The 19,667-nt window shown below is 43.3% G+C and overlaps 1 protein-coding gene across 3 annotated transcripts; it reads right to left on the bottom strand.

The window, feature by feature from the left end:
- Positions 1 to 7,176: 7,176 nt before the first annotated feature.
- HNRNPH3 (heterogeneous nuclear ribonucleoprotein H3) lies at positions 7,177 to 18,567 on the bottom strand. Of its 3 annotated transcripts, none has more exons than XM_077454273.1 (12): positions 18,406 to 18,567; positions 16,091 to 16,174; positions 14,629 to 14,787; positions 13,248 to 13,391; positions 12,456 to 12,594; positions 11,886 to 12,100; positions 11,653 to 11,736; positions 11,226 to 11,338; positions 10,550 to 10,685; positions 10,286 to 10,414; positions 10,093 to 10,182; positions 7,177 to 7,549 (listed from the first exon to the last, which is right to left on the bottom strand). In XM_077454273.1, exons 2-12 carry the CDS (start codon positions 16,167 to 16,169, stop codon positions 7,527 to 7,529), a joined length of 1,311 nt encoding a protein of 436 aa, XP_077310399.1. In that variant the 5' UTR covers positions 16,170 to 16,174; positions 18,406 to 18,567; the 3' UTR covers positions 7,177 to 7,526. The 3 variants fall into 3 exon arrangements, with proteins under 3 accessions (XP_077310399.1, XP_077310398.1, XP_077310401.1); XM_077454272.1 differs by lacking the exon at positions 7,177 to 7,549 and adding an exon at positions 7,618 to 7,908; XM_077454275.1 differs by lacking the exons at positions 7,177 to 7,549; positions 12,456 to 12,594; positions 16,091 to 16,174; positions 18,406 to 18,567 and adding an exon at positions 7,618 to 7,908 and having other exon boundaries at positions 14,629 to 14,776.
- Positions 18,568 to 19,667: the final 1,100 nt, after the last annotated feature.

Genomic DNA, 19,667 nt, shown 5'->3' with positions numbered 1-19,667 from the left:
CAATATAGGTCGACATATCGCTACCAGAAAAGAATGAAAGAAGAAAGAAAGGTAAGTTACAGGGGAGGGGGGGGCGTGGAGGGACAATGGGAGGCGTGCGACTGAGATACCCGTCTATGGGATTGGAACCTCCGTGTACTGCCTAGTGTCCATGTAATCACAACAGCTCAAGTCGCAAGCAGCGACTTTCCTTCATCTGAAAGTATGAACATATTCCAGAGAGACCAGGTTTTCCTCTAGGTGTCCTGTCTGTGTTGCGCTGTCAACACCAAGTCTTCCATTTTATTCATGTCTTCTACCCTCCTCAACCACATTGCTACGGTCTGAGAACAGTCTTGTTTCCACAGTAGGGGGATACAGGATTTGGCAGCGTTAGTCAAGTGTCGCAGTATAGATCTCTTGTATCTTCGGGGGGGCAGGGTGGACACATGGAGTAGAAAGAACGCCGGGTCGTTGGGAATCAGCAGGTCCGTAAATTTTTGAGACACCGTTCGCACTGCAGTCCAGAAAGGCGTCAACTTAGGGCAGGACCAAAACATGTGTAACATGGACCCCCTCTCCTCATGACATCGCCAGCAACTTGCTGACGTGTCTGGGAAAATGGCATGTAGGCGACTAGGTGTAAGATACCACTGGGTCATGATTTTATAATTGGTCTCTTGTATTTTAGTGCACAGTGACGTTTTAAGAGAATGGTCAATTATATTCTGTTTCTGGACTGCAGTAAAGGTGCAGTGAAGCTCCGCCTCCCACTTGTCCAAACACGCTAGGCTCGGCGGGTGGGCTGGTGTATTCAGTGTCGAGTACATCTTAGAGAGGACTCGAGAAACTGGTTCCGTGCCTGTGAGGAATTCCTCGTATGGGGTCAGCGGTCGTGTGTAAGACTGGGGATGTGGGATGCTTTGAAGAAAATGGTGTAGCTGTACTGCGTTCCAGAAGGAGAGCTGGAAGGAGCCCGCGGGATCGGTTAGCTCCGTTAACAAGGGCCACCTATCTCGCCGCACAAATTGTGCAGCCGTTACACAATCTGACTCCCTCAGCGCCTGAAAGCGTGTAGGTGAATTCCCCGGGGGGAACCGGTGGTTACCTAGAATCGGGGTCAAGGGAGAGGTTTTGGTAGTCAGGGAGTTTTGGAGTGTCGCCTGAAAACATTGCGTCAGAGTGTTCCCTATCAAGGGATGCGATTTTATCTCAGGGGGGAGGGAGCCGCCACACCATAGCGCAGATCGCAGGGGAATGTTTACCTACCGTTGTTCTATCTGTACCCATAATTTCAATTCTTGATGTCTCCCCCAGTCCACGATTCTGCCTAAATGTATTGCTTGGTAGTATCTCCTAATATCGGGGAGTGCCAGTCCCCCATATCGTTTGGGCGCAGAAAGTTGGGCACGTGGTATGCGCGGTTTCTTGTATGCCCAGACAAATTGTACAAACAGGGTCTGCACCTGTTTAAAATATGTGGGAGGTATTCTGATCGGGAGAGCCTGAAAGAGGTATAACAATTTGGGCAGCACACTCATTTTTAGTAGATTGCATCTCCCAAACCATAAGTGTAGTCCCTTATGCCATGTGTCCAGCAGTGCCCTAATCTGTATCAACAAAGGGGGAAAGTTATAGTCATAGATGCGAGACAGGTCAGTTGGGATTTTCGTGCCCAGGTAAGTCAAGGCAGAGGACGTCCATCTAAATCGGAAGGTGGATTGTAACACCGAGAGAGTACGTGCCGGAATAGATATCCCCATTGCCTCAGATTTAATAAAGTTAATTCGAAGGTTGGAGAGTTTCCCGTAAGTCTCGAATGAACTGAGGTTCGGAAGGGAAATTATTGGGTTAGTGATGGAGAAGAGCATATCATCCACATAGGCTGACAGCTTACAGTGCAGTCGGCCAATTGCCACCCCTTGTATATCGGGGTTCATTCTGATCTTGGCTAAAAACGGTTCCAAGGACAGAGCGAAAAGGAGGGGGGGGACAATGGGCAACCCTGTCTCGTCCCATTGGTGATCTTAAAAGGTTCTGATAGTACACCGTTGGCCTTCACCTGGGCTGTAGGACTACTATATATACTAGCTATGCGGCTCAGCATCACCTCCCCCAGTCCGATATGTCTTAGTACTGTAAACATAAACGACCAGTTAACCCGGTCAAACGCCTTTTCGGCATCAGTGTTTAAAAATAGACACGGGGTCTTCTTTGATTTCACAATATGTAACAAATTAAGCACTTTGGTGGTACTATCCCTAGCTTCCCTCGACGGGACAAAACCCACCTGATCCAGATGGATAAGTTGCTGGAGATGCGATGCCAGCCGAGTAGCCAGTATTTTGGTGAATAGTTTGAGATCTACATTCAGCAGCGATATAGGTCTATAACTGCCACAGGACGCCGGGTCCTTCCCCTCCTTAGGGATCACGGAGATATGGGCACCCAGGGTAGCGGAGGCGAATGTTTTGAAATGGCTTTTTATATATGTATTTACTGTTTAATGCTACAGTGCCTTGCGAAAGTATTCGGCCCCCTTGAACTTTTCAACCTTTTGCCACATTTCAGGCTTCAAACATAAAGATATCAAATTTTTAGTGAAGAATCACCAACAAGTGGGACACAATTGTGAAGTGGAACAAAATCTATTGGATATTTTAAACTTTTTTAGCAAATAAAAAACTGAAAAGTGGTGCGTGCAAAATTATTCAGCCCCTTTACTTTCAGTGCAGCAAACTCACTCCAGAAGTTCAGCGAGGATCTCTGAATGATCCAATGTTGTCCTAAATGACTGATGGTGATAAATAGAATCCACCTGTGTGTAATCAAGTCTCTGTATAAATGCACCTGCTCTGTGATAGTCTCAGGGTTCTGTTGAAAGCGCAGAGAGCATCATGAAGACCAAGGAACACACCAGGCAGGTCCGTAATACTGGTGGAGAAATTTAAAGCCGTATTTGGATACAAAAAGATTTCCCAAGCTTTAAACATCTCAAGGAGCACCGTGCAAGCGATCATTTTGAAATGGAAGGAGTATCAAACCACTGCAAATCTACCAAGACCTGGCCGTTCCTCTAAACTTTCAGCTCAGACAAGGAGAAGACTGATCAGAGATGCAGCCAAGAGGCCCATGATCACTCTGGATGAACTGCAGAGAACTACAGCTGAGGTGGGAGAGTCTGTCCATAGGACAACAATCAGTCATACACTGCACAAATCTGGCCTTTATGGAAGAGTGGCAAGAAGAAAGCCATTTCTCAAAGATATCCATAAAAAGTCTCGTCTAAAGTTTGCCACAAGCCACCTGGGAGACACACCAAACATGTGGAAGAAGGTGCTCTGGTCAGATGAAACCAAAATCGAACTTTTTGCCCACAATGCAAATCGATATGTTTGGCATAAAAGCAACACAGCTCATCACCCTCAACCCACCATCCCCACTGTCAAACATGGTGGTGGCAGCATCATGGTTTGGGCCTGCTTTTCTTCAGCATGGACAGGGAAGATGGTTAAAATTGAGGGGAAGATGGATACAGCCAAATACAGGACCATTCTGGATGAAAACCTGTTGGAGTCTGCAAAAGACCTGAAACTGGGACGGAGATTTATCTTCCAAGACAATGATCCCAAACATACAGCAAAATCTACAAAGGAATGATTCACAAATAAACGTATCCAGGTGTTAGAATGGCCAAGTCAAAGTCCAGACCTGAATCCAATCCAGAATCTGTGGAAAGAGCTGAAAACTGCTGTTCACAAACGCTCTCCATCCAGCCTCACTGAGCTCAAGCTGTTTTGCAAGGAAGAATGGGCAAGAATTTCAGTCTCTCGATGTGCAAAACTCATAGACATACCCCAAGCGACTTGCAGCTGTAATCGCAGCAAAAGGTGGCTCTACAAAGTATTAACGCAAGGGGGCCGAATAATTTTGCACGCCACACTTTTCATTTTTTTTTTATTAGTTAAAAAAAGTTTCAAAAATACAATAGATTTCGTTCCACTTCACAATTGTGTCCTACTTGTTGGTGATTCTTCACAAAAAATAAAAATTTGATATCTTTGCTTGAAGCCTGAAATGTGGCAAAAGGTTGAAAAGTTCAAGGGGGCCGAATACTTTCGCAAGGCACTATAAATGACCTTTTATGACAATTATTTCAAGGTTTTATATAATACTGAGCTGTCAATTGCCTCAAAGTCCCAAAACCTTTTATTTTAAATTACCTGGTATAAGAATGGAGGAACATGTCCAAATGTGCTTCATTTAAAGTCCCACCAAACCCCTGCCTATATATATTATATATATATATATATATATACACACACACACACACACACACACTAGGTACAGAGGCAATTGCCTGGCATTTGTACAGCTTTGTACTGCCATTTATTCTTAGGTGTCTGATAGACTTATGGATCTGAACACAAAGACTATATATACTTTCAATACCTAGTAACATTCCTTACCTTACCCTTGTATGTTTTATACTATGCAGCCTGTCCCTTTGGGGCTGCTTGGCCATCTGAAAGCCAGGAGCTGCGATGCGCACCAGGTGCCCACCCCTTGTTTTCACAATAGGATGCAGGGGACTGATCACACCAGGCACTGTCCGTATGGAATCATTTTCCATTTATTGGCTGATTTCAATGGGGAGCATTTGGCAGCAAAGCCATCACCTGGATGGGGATGCTTTCCCTATTCTTTCACGCCACCTTGACACTGGGAGGGACCTGCAGCAATAAAACACCCCCTGTTGCAACACTTCTCCTGCTGCACATTTGTATATATTACATGTGGACTATGCAGAGGCTATTTGGTAACTTTTGGGTATATACACACATATATATATATAAAACTGCATATATGAACACTTTGCACCATAGTCTTACTTTTGGCATATGGTTCATAACTAGACTTTATGCCGCTTATCTCTTGCTCTTTACAACTCTCACATTTCCAAAGGATATGGGCCTTTAAACATTTTCAGCACTACTCTAATAGAGCCATGTTCATTTATTTTCTTTAGACTCCTTTACCGCCAACATATGTCATCTTTTGTTGCTATCCAACACACTAGAGACTTCTATTTTCTGGGATGATTTTCATTACCTCAGCTCCCAGAACAGGAAATTATCTGAGTGGCCCTTGGGCCGCACATTTGTTAAACCCTAGCGCCAAGTGAGCAATTTTTTCCTTTTGTTCAGTTTATCCCCCATTTATGATAAAAAATAAATCTGAGTTTACTGGGGGGTTTGTATTTTTTGCAGATATGGGGCTGCATCAGCTCCTGAAGAAAGGGCTTTGTACCACAAAAAGTCAAGCACTGTAGAAATGTAACCATGCTTTATCTATACATCATTCTCATACCATAACTTTTTTCTGATATCAATGTTCTCCAAAAACGTTTTACACCTTGGGTTTATATGAATGTGCTGCTATACCATTTTCTGTGTATATATGTAATGTTTTATAGAACACTGAGCTGTCTGTCAATTGCCTCAAAGTCCCAAATCCTTTTCTTTTAAAAATTACTTGATCTAGGCACGAGGCACCCTTTCAAATGTGCTTCAGATGTTATTGCTAGAGACCAATAACTGCTACTATTAGCTGGATAATTTTGTGCAGTGTCACAGGTGTTCCTGTATTTTTGTAAAAACATCAGTCTAAAAACCAGGCTCCACACGGAAAATCTCTTTTCTTCATTAATCACTTGAGCAAGTTGCCCAACTCCACCCTCTTCTGAAAAAGGGTATCTGCCTGCATCATGCTTATCACAGATTCAGAACTTTGAGTCACTCAGAACTAGCATGTAGAGAAAAACAGTCTGACTTTTCTACTATGCTTACTTATTCTGAAGTCGATTTACTAAAACCAGAGTGTACAAAATCTGATGCAGCTGTGAATAGTAACCAGCCATCTTCCAGGTTTTGTCAACACTTAGGCCCCTTTCACACTTGGGCATCAGCTGTAAAGCACTGCTATTTTTAGTTTTTGCAGGAGTTTACAGCAGTTCGCAGGGCACCTAACCCTACTAGCAGCCAAAAAAGGGTTAACATGACTAGCAAAGCACCACTGCAATGGCACCCATTCAGTTCAATGGGCAGGTGTGGTGTAAACACTGTTCCAAAGATGTTGCTTGCAGTTTGTTTTTTAAACATCCTGCCAAAGCAGCCCACCAACTTTCACACTGAGGCTGCAGGGGAATCGTTTTTCAGGTGTTTTTAGCCCAAAAGTGCCTGAAAAACATACCAGTGTGAAAAGGGGTCTTAAAGTGTGTCACCACCCAGTGGATGCAAACCCCGATTCATGAAATTTGACCTAGGCACATCTGCAGTGTTTACTTATCTTTCCAAAGCCCTAAGTACCATGTCTTGCTGCTGTTTCGTTCCTCTGTTAACAGCATAAAGTTCTCCAACAACCAAGATAAAACTAGCCTGAAATTTGTAGTCTTGTCACAGCACAGCTCTGCACATTCCTTGCTTCCTCTGCTTATGTGGAGGGAGTTGTGCCTTTCCTCCAAGCAGCTGTCACAGTGTATGCCAAGATCCCACTCCTACTGCTGAATGGGGAAGTAAAAATTCTAACATGTTAGAATTCTAAAAAGTCTAGAATGCTAAAGACAGCAGATATACATGCAAAATGTATGTAGGGAGATTGGTTTAATATGTGTATCATCTTTTTTGGAGCCTGTGAAAGCACTGCCCCAGCGCTCAGTAGATCACTGGTGCCATGCAGGTCTCCTTTAGAACTGTCTGCATTTGTGTGCCCATATTTCATACAGGCAGGTACAATCTGACAGGAAGAATCCAGCGTAGTGGTAGTTCAGATTTTTGAGAAGCCAACAGCCACAAAAAAGTATATCAGGGCTTGTAGTTAATACACACATAGAGCTATGTGAATGAATGCCATGGCTGCATGGCCACACCGATTTAAAAAAGGTGGCATCTCTCCATACTGCTGTCACAGGGAGTGCAGCCTTCGGCTGCAGAATTGGTAACAGGGTTCCACCCTAAAAACCAGGAACATGTTCCCAAAAGGTGAACTTATCAATTGAGTAAGCTGAAGTTAAAAGCCAATTTGGCTACCATGCACAGCTGCACCAGATTGAGTGCTCCAGTTTTAGTAAATGTCCCCCAGTAATTCCCAAGGGTCAGCAAAAAAGAGGAAAATTGAGGTTAGCAATAGTGGCATCCATTAGGAAAAAAGTTTACTTTAATAAAAAAAAACAACACATGAGTCCATTCATGCGAAGCTTCCTTCACAAAGTAAGTTAAAAATCCTCAAGAACCCAGATGGGATAAGCATATTTATGTAGGTTAAACAGGTTAAGGAATCTGAACAAAACAATTTATATAAATAAAAAAAAAAAAAAAAAAAAAAAAACATTGGTGTTATGACAATAGGGCAGCTTAGTATCCACTTTTTTTTTTTATGTCAGACCCCATATCCTTTGTGGACCAGCCTTCAGGCATGAGCAGGGGGTGGGAGGGGGAATTTCATCTTCCTGAGACCTTCATTGTTGCTGAAAGAACTTGTCTGAAGCATTACAGGAGTGTATTCTGTATGTCTAAATACATGTACAAAAGATGTAATCATTGTTTTCAGTACAACCTTAATATTAAGCATAGACACATCTTTGATTATAAAAAAAAAAATTTATTCAAAGTTAAATGTTTGCATTCAAACAAATGAAGATTCCTACAGTAACAATGTCCACTGTACTCTGCTCACTAAAATTGTTTTAAGATCAACTTTCTTGTACAAATTTTGTACAAGAGCTAAAACACAAAACAGAACTAAAAAAAGAACTTTCATCCACGAACGTCTCTAGACAAAATCTGTTCTAGTACATTCCACGCCATCCAGTTGTTCCCATGCTATCATGCTGCCCAAAGTAGCCCCCACTGTTTCCAGAACTTCCCCTCCCTGTAATGAGAATATTTCAAAGTTTGTTTTAATGACAATATAAAAAGGGTTCTAAAAGACAAACATCTACATATATGAAGTACAAACCAACCTGCTGCATAGAAATTGATTTTACAACACAAGCCATAGGATCTAGAAATCATACTTCATGTCTGATAATCTAGGAGTTATAAAGCATTACAGTGAACTTGGGACAGTTGTTCAAACAAAAATTTGACAAGTTGGTATAGTTTGGAAACATTTAGTGCCACAGCTCAGAACATCGACACCCATACAAACATGGTTTATAATAGGGCTCCAAGATGCCCTGAGGTTACCTCAGGGCTTTCACACCAGGGCTGCAGGGGGAGGGTTTTTTCCAGGCGCCATTTTTAGCCCATTAGCACCTGAAAAACACCTTCAGTGTGAAAGGGGTCCAAGGATGCACAGCATGGCAAAAGGAGTTAGAGGAAATGATAGTGGCCGCGGTAAGAGATGTAGGATTAGGTTACTACATTGTTCTATGGGATGCATTCGCCTGGGAATTGCCCTATTCATAGCACGTGACCCCACTAATAATCCATGTTTCCTCTGTACTAGTATTTTAACTGACTGACCTCTGGAAGATTTACCCCCATTCATGACCAGGCTACTGAGATACAGCACTGCATGTACCTAAACAAAACATCCTTTAACACTGCAGTTTCGTTCAGAGCTATAAAAACCAGAAAAAAAAAAAAAAAACCCCTCACACCAAATCAAATGGAGGTGGTAGAGGAAAGGGGATATAATAAATTTGGAAAAGGTGCCAATAAGCATTTATTGCACAAAGGTTATAGCATCTCCAACTATGGTATGTCTTCTGGAATATTTTTTTTTTTTTTTTTTTAATAGACAAGTAATGGCTGCAGTACAACATAACTGAGAAACTGGATAGTCAGACACTGACACTTCATGGGAACCAGTGACACCAACAGTGATCAGTGCTAAAGATATGCATACACTGGCTGGGAAGAGGGTGAAACATCTAGGGCGATCAAAGAGTTAATGTGCCTAGCCAGTGTTTTTTGTAACATGTGCTGCTTTTTCTAAAGGAAGTGAAATGATGGATTTTGTGTCCCTGCAGGGGGTTTACTGCCCCTGTTCTGGAATGCTGTATCTGCCTAGCACGCAGGCCAGATAAAACTAAACTTATTCAGAGTTCCTGTCTGGTCGGAGGAAACATGAGGTACCGCTGGTGAGCAGCCTTTTTTGATAATGTGGATAATGGATTTCCTGTGTTAGCCATCCTGGAAGAGGACTTGGAAAACATTGCTTTAAAAAAGGAGCAGAGGGAGGAAAGAATAAATCTGAATGTATTGCCCACAAAATGATTATATGGTGTGCACACCTGAGGAAATTAAAAAGGAGATCCCAACTTGGCCCTCGATGCCTCCATTGTCAGCAAGCCTCTGGGCAGAAGGCTAAAAAGAACTGGAAGGGAGCCCAAGGAGCAGAGTGGTACAACAGGAAAGCTTGGTTGTGGCAGCAGAAAGTTACCTAGGAGACAGCCTAACCCTACTAGTGCCCAGATCAATTATTCCTGTTAATTGCACACTAAACCCCAGAAGCCATGCACTCCAGGTCAGGATCTGCAGAAATATCTGCTGTACCAATCTCAGACTCTTCCTGAGGCATGCAAAAGGCGGAGAGGCGGCATTACCCCCAAAATGCCACATGACAGCTCCACAATCCTGTACATTGCAGTTGCGGAACACCCCATGGGATGTAGTGGGCAAGTTTGACAAGCAATGCCACATGTCAAACTGTGCCCAGAGTTAAAAATACAGATGGCTATTTTACAGTCCAGGTGGGCGACTGGTAAAAAGGATAGCTCAGCCACCCATCGTTTTCTATATGTTTACATACTTACGGACATTCCCAGGTCCAAAATGAAAAGAATTAAGTTCAGCCCCCCACTCCGTTTCCCACATGGCCCATTGCAAAAATTGCTTAAACACCCCCCATTACAATCTTGAGAAGTGCAAGCCAAGCATGTACGTAAAGGCCGCATTAGTAGAAGCACTAACATTTCCTTAATGGCAACCTATTCCTATGCACTTTTCATAGAAGCTTGGGTTGAATGTTCCATGTTTGTGATATAAAACTGAAGTAAACCTGTGTCTAAAGAGCAAAATAAACATTACTAAAAATATATTTACTTACCATAACCACCTAGACCATCTGGATTTGGATAACATCCACTGTAGTTTCCAGTCATTCCCATTCTGCCAACTGCACCATAGCCCGTACCATCTGGATCACATGACACCAAAAATTAGAAGTGGGGAAACAAACATTTTGCCTTCCATTCACACATACAATGTTGTTTCAAACTTAAGTACTGTATAATACATACCTAAAGCTTCTCTGCCATAACATCCCATTCCACTACCCATTTGATTGCCCATTTGACTTCCCATTCCACTGCCCATTCCGGCACCACCACCAGCAGTTGAGTTCAAAAATAACTCAATGTACCGATGCTCTGGAAAAAAAAAAAAAAAAAAAACAGGTCAACAAAAGCAGAACAAATGTACACATGGATGCCCATCCAAAAATAATGCTAATCTAAATAACAGGCAAAAAATAAATAAAAATAAAGTTAGACAAGTTTACATACGCATGTTGTTTTTATCTTTGGACATGGCTGCTACGGCATCTTCATGTGTTGCAAACTCCACATCTGCTTCTCCAGTGGCTCTTCCATCTGCCCCAATATCAATATGTACTCTGATGGGTGTAAGTGGGGAAAAGAACTAAAAGTAGAAGAGAAAAAAAACCCTATGTAAATATTGGTTTTAGACCAATCTGCACCAGCCTTTCCTTGTTCAGTGAAATAAAAGTTGCAATTTCACAAGACACCCTGTCGGGGAGACAGGTCAGCCAAAACTTCTGCGAAGCAAGGTACTTTTTACTTTACCAGCCCAGAACCTGGTCATGGAATCTTATGCTGCAGAGCTAACACCACCCACACAAATCTCTTTACAACTGAAAGTTCCAGTGTGAGGTCTGCATCTCTCACAAAGCTGTGTCCTGTGACAACATTGTGGTCTATGGGTAGAAAACATAAACCTGAAGACACAGGCATTAATCATCCAAAACGGCCTAGAGTGAATGGAGCTTTGCAGTGGGAAGAATATATGAATCTGGGCTAGACCAGGTAAGTGCAAAGTCTTTTACAGAGGACATTCTGCCCTCAGCCAGACTGGGTGGCTATGTAAATTACCCACTATTTATCAAGCTATATGCATAATAGTCTTGCATGACCAGCCCTGAACAAAATTTGAAACACTTACACTGGCAATATCGCTTTCTGATGCACGGAAAGGTAAGCCCCGCATATGAACAAAATGCCCACTGTGAAAACCAGTGCCACCATCAGCTGCTCCAGGGTAACCTTGAGTCATACCTAGAGGAAAAAAAAAAATTTGTTCCCAATTAGTTTACAGGTCATAGGTAACATAACTAATGAATGGGTCACAGACATTTCCACCAAGCACTTGAGGTAGAGATAAAGAGCTTAAACGTTTCAGGGCTCTATGGTCTAGTACAACATATGAAAGTACACGTGTATGCATTTAAATAGCTACCCACCCATTTATGACATTTTAGGTATCTGCAAGGATTAAGGATGCCCTTTAATTTTTAAGATACCTTAGACAGTTAAATAGTGTAGGGTATGCTCTGATACATTTCTCTGAGGACAACAGTTATGAGACAAACCTCTGCTTTCTCTTAGTCGATCGTCAAAGCCATCTCCAAAGCCATAGTTGTTATAACCACTGTACTCATCGAATCCCCCATAGCCTAGAAACAAAAATGACAATGATAGCATGTTTAGTCTATAGACTTTCATACAAAACTTTTAAAACTTTATGGCAACTAGAGCAAAGGAAACATTCCAGTGGGAAACACCCCACACACCCAGCGATATAGAAACTTATAACTGGACTTACCACCCCCATAACCTCCTCCTCCACCTCCTCGCATACGATCATACATGTTGCCACGGCCAGCTCCATAATAGGCACCTCGGCCGCCACCACTACCACCACCACTACCACCCATTGGTCGATCATAAGGTCCTGGACGCTGTCCCCCCATCATTCTTCGAGGTGGATCATAGGATGAGCGGATTTCACCTCTGCTACTTTTAAATATTTCAATGTATCTATGCAACCGTTTAAAAGAAACAAAAGTTAGTATGCTGGTAAAATAAAAGATGGGAATAAAAATAGTGGCTTCACAGGCTACAAGACAGCATTTGTACAATCAAGATTTAGAAGCTCAGAAAATGTGAAGCCAATTCTTAAAAGAAAGCATTTGAAGAGAAGAGATACCAATTTGCATTGTTACATTGACTGAAAAGAAAAAAAAAAATATATATATATATATATAAACATTTTTTTTATTTTTTTCAAATCAGATTAGAACCCCCCCTCCCACCACCATAAAGTCCCCAATAAAAAAAACAAACAAAATAAAAACAAAGAACAGAAAACCGTCCCCGTTCTGTCCATCCCCACCTGTGCCCTATTCTTTCCTTGTGTTTCCCCAGAGCTTTTTCTGCTATCTCCTTTGAAGCAAACTGTACGAAGGCCTCCCCTGTGCTTCTCCCCTGGTAGTCCACCGTCAATGTAATCCCATTTGGCACGATTCTCAACCCTTTAACCCAAGGACAAATAACCCCGTCAAGGGGAACAGTGTTAAAGGCTGAAACAAACCCATCTTAACAATACTAACAACTTTAAATAAAAATCCCAAAAGCCTAACATTTCACATTACAACTATGGATTTATCCCACCACCCCACAATGTTGTCTACATTAACAAGAATGTTACCAGTAAACAAATTTATGAATCTATAGTCTACGATATCAAAAGCTCAAAACCGAAAAATACAAGTGGCATATATAGAAAGCAGCTTTAAAAAACATTTACAAAAAACACCACACGAGAAAGCCTGATGGACAAAAGTCAGAAATTAAGGTATTTGAGAGATGACAAGCTAAACATGGCCAACATCAAATTAAACTGAAGCCAACTGCATTTAGCTGCAAGTTTAGAATTTATGCTCCATAGCGGCTTAGCAAGTGTCAAATCTCAAATATCCCATTCGGTCAGGTTCTGTAAACAATTGCAATCGTTTGTAAATGTTATCAATAGCTGATGTACGAGGCAACTTGTGTTTTAAGGTTAACAGCCTTCAGTAAGTTAAAGAATTATTTTTAATCAAAAGATCTGACTTTATTAAGGCTATAGTTCTACTCCTGAATTCCCAGAACATACATATTACAGATTTCATGAAACTACAAGTACCTGAGAAAAACTGCACTATCTCCTCTTTGCTGCAGCCAAAGGGTAGCCCACGAAGCCTCACAGTTCCATCTGTGGAGGATTCTGTATCGCCAGCACTGCTGTGTTTCAAGACCCATTCCATTTCCGTGTTGTTTGACTTGAAAACTATTAAAAAAAAAAAAAAAATGTGTGATACTCAAGTCAAATTGCTTTTGCAAAACACAGGCAGCAACAAACAAGAAAGCTTTTTTTCAAAAGCACAGCTGAAGGTGATTGTAAAAGCTCTATGCCCCCCTATAAAAACAACAAACATGTTGTACTTACCTGCTCCATTGCAGTGAATTTGTACAGTGCAGCCAAGATCCTCTTATCTGTGCTCCTGTTCAGTGCCCCCATAGCAAGCTGCTTGCTGAGTCACAGCTCCCCGTGTCCATTCAGACAGAGCTCCGATCTGGCCCCCCCTCTTCCCTGATTGACTGGCTGACAGCAAGAGCCAGTGAAGCCGCTGCTGTGTCTCAGCCAATCAGGAAGCAAGGTCTCTGACAGCCGAGACACTCAAGGAAATAGCTGGACAGAGGGACCTCATGTAAGTGTTAGGGGGGCTGCTGCCCACAGAAGGCTTATCTTAATGCATTAAAGTGGAAGTCCATGCAAAAAACTAAAATCCCTGCATCTATAGACACCAGGGATCTAACACTAACCTCTATCCCTGTAAAGAAAGGGGGAAGAAAAAAAAAAAAAAAGCATACATACCCTTTTGGAAGCTGATCTGACCCGCTGTGACCGGATACCACACTGAGCGGTCACTGTAGAGGTGGGTGCAGAGGAGATGGATGACAAGGGAATCCCCATAGTAACCCGATGTCACCTCCCATTCATTTCAGAGCCGTTGTCGGCCATGTCCGCTGCAGAGCTTCCGCCGCTGGAGATCAGCTTCCAAAAACAGATGCATACCCATTTATTCTTTACAGGGATAGAGTTTAGTGTTCGATCCGATTTGATTCCCTGCAAAGGTAAATCATAATGGACTACTATGCATCACATAGTAGTCCATTATGTGTCACTTACCTGACACAGGAGCCAGCAAAGTCACCGCTGCCCCGTAGTCCGGAGCCTCCATCTTCTTGGTGGGTCTCGCAGCTCAGCATATCGCCGTTAACTGCGGTGCACTCAGTGCGCTGCTGTCTACGGCGCATGCGCCGTACACAGCAGTGCGTCTTTCGTCAAATATCTCCTAAACCGTGTAGGTTTAGGAGATATTTCTTGGACCTACAGGTAAGCCTTAATCTAGGCATGCCTGTAGGTCAAAGTGGTTTGTAAGGGTTTACAACCACTAAGTTAAAAAACCTTCTTCCTTTACAACCACTTGAAAAAGCGGGAAATTACACACGTCTTGCCTTACCTTCAATATATCTGTGACCCATATATTTCCGGTCTTTTTCTAGTGACTTTTTAAGATCTTCTTCTGTTTCCAATACAATAAAGGCTTCTCCACTAGGGCGGCCTTCCTTGGACATTGTGAAGTGAATGCCACCAGCTCCATCGGCAATATTGCAGTCAGCTGCATAAAAAGCAAGTTACATGCCTTGGTCAAGCACAATTTCAGGAAAATACAAAAATGATAAATAATCTTTGCATTGGGGCTGCACCCACTACAAAAAGGTCAAAATGCTAATTCAGGTCTAGGGAAAGCCACTTTACATACCAGGTGCCCTCTCTCCCATAGTGGACTAACCTTTGGCATCCTCATGTCCAATGCAGGGCTAAGGGTGCTGCATTGGATTTGACATCAGATAACCTGCAATTGCCAAAAGGCAGAAAGGAGGCAGGAGGAGAAGAGGCTGCAGGGACTGGTATTGCAGTCTAGAGATACCTAGGCAAGCCAAACTGCTAAAAATTGTATGTTCCCCTACATTGGTAGTCATTGAAGGAAGTGAAGTTCCCTCTTACATTGGAAGCCAGAGAAGGATCCCCTTCTATTGGCTGCCACTGGGAGAAAGGACACTTTATACTGGTGACCAGAAGGTAAAGTATGTTCCCCTTACAAACCAGTAAAAGATAAGCGTCAGTGGTCAATTTGGAGAGTCGGTAATTGCAAAGTCCTTGAGAATTTTTGTTTCTTTACAATCCAAAAGGAAGTGATCGGAACCTCCATTTAAATGTACTCCTGCAGGTTTAAGAGCTGACCCTTATGTGGTTAAAGCGAGGTTCCACCCTAAAGTGGAACTTCCGCTCATCTGAACCATCCCCCCTCCGGTGTCACAATTGGCATCTTTCAGGGGGCAGCAGATACCTGTCAAAGACAGGTATTTACACCCACTTCCGGGCATAGACTCCCATGGGAGTCTATGCCTCTTCCTGTCCCTGTGCGCTGTCTGCTGGGACACACAGGGGTCCCAGAGACAGCGCGGACAAGTCCTATTGCATGACCCGCGAATGCGCAGTAGGGAAGTGAAGCTGCAACGCTTCACTTCCTGATTCCCTCACCTAGAATGGTGGCCTCAGCTGCCGACATCGCTGGATCCTGGGACAGGCGAGTGTCCATTTATTAAAAGTCAGCAGCTGCAGTATTTGTAGCTGCTGGCTTTTAATATTTTTTTTCGCAGTGAAATCCCCCTTTAAGCAGACAATCTCAAAATGTCAAAAAAAATGTATTCTTTACATGAAAAAAAAAAAAAAAAGTCACAGGAAGGATACCTGGGTAGTCACACTGCAACACCACAGTAAAGGGTGTGAACAAGTGACTCCATCAGGGCATACCACAGTTGTAGTGGAAATCACAGCATAAAAAGTGAAAAGGGTTAATGGATGGAATCAGGCTGCCAGTTTAAGAGAAAAATAAAAACCACCAAACATTTACTAACCTGAAAAGAATTCCAGTACTTCTTCCCGGGTGCAGGACCATGGTAAACCACGGACTCTTACAATGCATTCATCTGCCATGTTTTCTGGTGGGAAAAAAAAACCAACACATTTTTGTTTATTTAGAAAACTGTTTAGGGTCAGTTCACACCATAGAAACAGTTCAGATGCATTTTTGATACAGCACATTTTCTCCCCCTCTTTTTTTCTTAATCTTAAGGGCCAATTCACACCATAGAAATGCAGTCCAGATGCTTTTCTGCATTCCCTCCCCTATTTTCATAAAAGGTTTGTTTTGCAGAGTGGCCCCGGTCTTCTGCTGGGGTCCCCCATCGGCGCTGGTAGCTCCTCCCCACATCAAGTGCCTACGTTGGAGAAGGCTCTCCTAAAGTGGCAACCCGTGCGGGGACAATGGCTGTGCTGCTATCACCTTTAAGGGAAGATGTCCAAATTGAGCCCAATTACCCATTTCCTAGATTGTCACCAGTCATCTCTATGGTCGGAGGCCCGGGTGCGACATTATGACGCCATGTCCAGGCCACGGATGTAAACAAAGCTGTGACCGCTGATAAGCACGAGATCGTGGAACCCCCCCCCCCCCCCATCTCATGCTTTTCAGTCTGGAAGAGATGTGTGGTCTTAATGACCCCACATCCCTCCATAAAGAGGACCCGTCACAAAACTATTGCTATTACAATGGATGTTTACATTCTTTATAGAGAAAAAAAAAAAATTATATATATATATATATATATATATATATATATATATATATATATATATATATATATATATATATATAAAAAACGTCCATGTCCCTGGTAGCTCCCGCTCAGAAGCGCACACAAGTCCTGCCCACATATGTAAACACGGTTCAAATCACGTGTGAGGTACCACCATGTGCATTAGAGCAGACCTATAGAGATATGCAAGTTTGTTTCCTTCCATGAGTGTGCGCAAATTTTAAAGCGTGACATGTTGGGTATCTACTTGGCACATCTTTCACGTTCTGCTAACTTTACTGCTTGTTATTTTTTAAATCGTGAAAAACTCTCTCCACCCCCTCCCCCCAAAAACGCACTTGAATTTTTTTTGTGCAAAAACTGTGCAAGATAAAAAGTGGCAACGACCTTTATTTTATACCTTAGGGTGCCTGATAGAGAGAAAAAAAAAAAAAAAAATTATTTATATATATATATATATATATATATATATATATATATATATATATATATATATATATATATATATATATATACATACATATATATATATATATATATATATATATATACACACATATACACACACACACACAAAAAAATAAATATTTGTACATGTAAGAGAAGAGGGCCCGAAAAGGCCCAGTATGAAAGTGGTTAAAAATAAAACTAAAATGCAGCCACCACACGCAGGGATTGGTAAACTGCAAAACACAGTTTTGGTTTTTAGATTAACAATGCCACATTCTAGAGGAGAGAAGGTGGAAGCCAGGCATGGAGCAAGAGGGGGGGTCTTAAAAGTTGTAGTTTAGACACAAACACCTGTGCCTGGAGAAGATGATCAGGACAAAGGCAAGACAGATAAAATGAATGAGGAGTGGAGAGCCTCCTGTAATCAGTACATTGCCAATGGGCGTTCAGGTTAAACCAGATAGATAAGCCCATCGTGGGGTGGACAGTCCATGTACACAGTGGCCTCCTCTCACCAATCACACACGCTGTATATACGATGGACCCTCACCGATCACACACGCTGTATATACGATGGCCTCACACACGATCCGGTGTCTGATGATCACACACGCTGTGTATACTACGCCGCCTCCCACATGAGGGGAGATCCGGACACATGCAGAAGCTGCGCTCTGATCCCCTGTACGGCGTCATAGACTCCCGTAGCCTCAGAATGGAAGAAGCCCCCTCCAGCGTTGGGATTAGGCCGTGTACGGTACACACAGCAGGCCGGCCGGACGCTGAGGAGGAAGCGCAGGCCGCCATACATCCGCCGAGCGCGCGCACACACACGCCCCACCACCAACCACGAGGTCCCGGAACACAGCGGCCTAGCAGGCCGCGCCGCCTCCGCCTGCTATTGTGCACAACCACAAAATGGCGGCCGAAGCTCGTCCGCTCCGAACACCGAGACAACTTCCCACACTCACCTCAGTCAGGACCTAACCGCGGAGTAGGCCCGAGCCCTACCCAATTATGACGGGCAGGTACTATAGACAAGTGTCCCGGGCCAGCAGCCGGTACACACCGGGGGAAGCAGCTATACCACCGGAGAGGTCCGGCTATCGGAGACGATCACTTACCTGATGTTTGAGGGGAGAACAGGCGCGCGGTGTGAGAGACTGGCGACGGCCGGACACTCCTTTCATACACACCACTCGTGGAGGAGGACGTGCGGCGTAATTGCGTCACCACCGTTTAGCCTGGAGAGCGGGAAAGGGCGGGAGGAAGTGAGGTCTTCTGATGGGAGGGGACATTGTGGTTGGGGGTGTACTTCCTGTTCTCATGCCAGGAGCCATCTTATTGTAGAAGTGGGCATGATTGCAGGCAGCTCTTACAATAGTTGAGCTTCAGTAAACTATACGCGTTCATTGAAATAAAACTACATTTATGAACCATATCTCTTATTTACTTCCATTGTAACTCAGTGCACACTAACATATTCCAGCTAGAGATTTTCGCCCACTCACTGAAAGTAGAACTAAAGGCAAAACGTTTTATTTTGGATATAGTAAGGGAGGGTTATAACCCATATACAGTTTGTTTTTGCCATCTGTGTGACTGAGAAGATTTCTCTTTACTTCCTGTCCCATAGGCAAACCAGGAAGTGAGGAAATTCCTCCAACTAACAGATTCCCTTGTTGTTACCAAAGCTAGTGTCTGCTTTGGAAGATATCTACACATAAAAATTTGGACTTGAAACAGAACAGGGACGCACCGGACTCCTTTTAAAACCAAGCACACATTAATTACACTGGTTCTGTGGATGTTTAAGGTGGTAACTAAACACACTTGGTGCCTTAAATTAGCCTCAGAAACTGTAATTCATATGTGTTGGGGTTTAACCACTTCCCACCCACCACATAGCAATATGACGACGACAACATGGTTCTGTTATTCTGACCAGACCTCATATGACGTAACCAGGATAAGAAGCCAGCACACAGCGCAGCAAACTGTGGTGCAGCATGTCAGTCTAACACACCGCATATCCGATCTGGGTAAAGAGCCTCTGATGTAGGCTCTTTACCACATGATCAGCTATGAGAGTCAATCAGCTGCTCTCCTGATGGGGGGGTGGTCTGTACTGATTGATTATCAGCGCAGCAACCCCCCCCCCCCGGATGCCCACACAGGACCATCACTGATGCCACCAGGACCACCAGGGTTGGCACCCACGGCCACCAGAGCTGCTAATGTGTGCCCACATATGATGCCAATCAGTGCCCATCAGAAATGCCTGCCAGTGCCTCCATAGCAGTGATGCCTATCAGTGTCCATCCATGCTCATCAGTGTAGCCATACCTCCCAACATTTAGAGACGGGGATGAGGGACACCTACTAG

Source organism: Lithobates pipiens, unplaced genomic scaffold (assembly GCF_037356315.1).
Source record: "Lithobates pipiens isolate NorthernLeopardFrog02 unplaced genomic scaffold, aLitPip1_a1.2 Scaffold_25, whole genome shotgun sequence".
Taxonomy (NCBI): Eukaryota; Metazoa; Chordata; class Amphibia; order Anura; family Ranidae; genus Lithobates; species Lithobates pipiens.
Note: the sequence above shows the minus strand (reverse complement) of the source record. Positions and strands in the feature narration are given on the sequence as shown.

Coding starts and splice junctions, on each gene's coding strand:
- HNRNPH3 (XM_077454272.1), bottom strand. CDS start 16,169: ATGGCAGATGAATGCATTGTAAGAGTCCGTGGTTTACCATGGTCCTGC. Junction 12,595..13,247: donor GATAGTGCAGTTTTTCTCAG/GTACTTGTAGTT, acceptor CTTGGGTTAAAG/GGTTGAGAATCGTGCCAAAT. Junction 10,415..10,549: donor CAAAGATAAAAACAACATGC/GTATGTAAACTT, acceptor TTTTTTTTCCAG/AGCATCGGTACATTGAGTTA.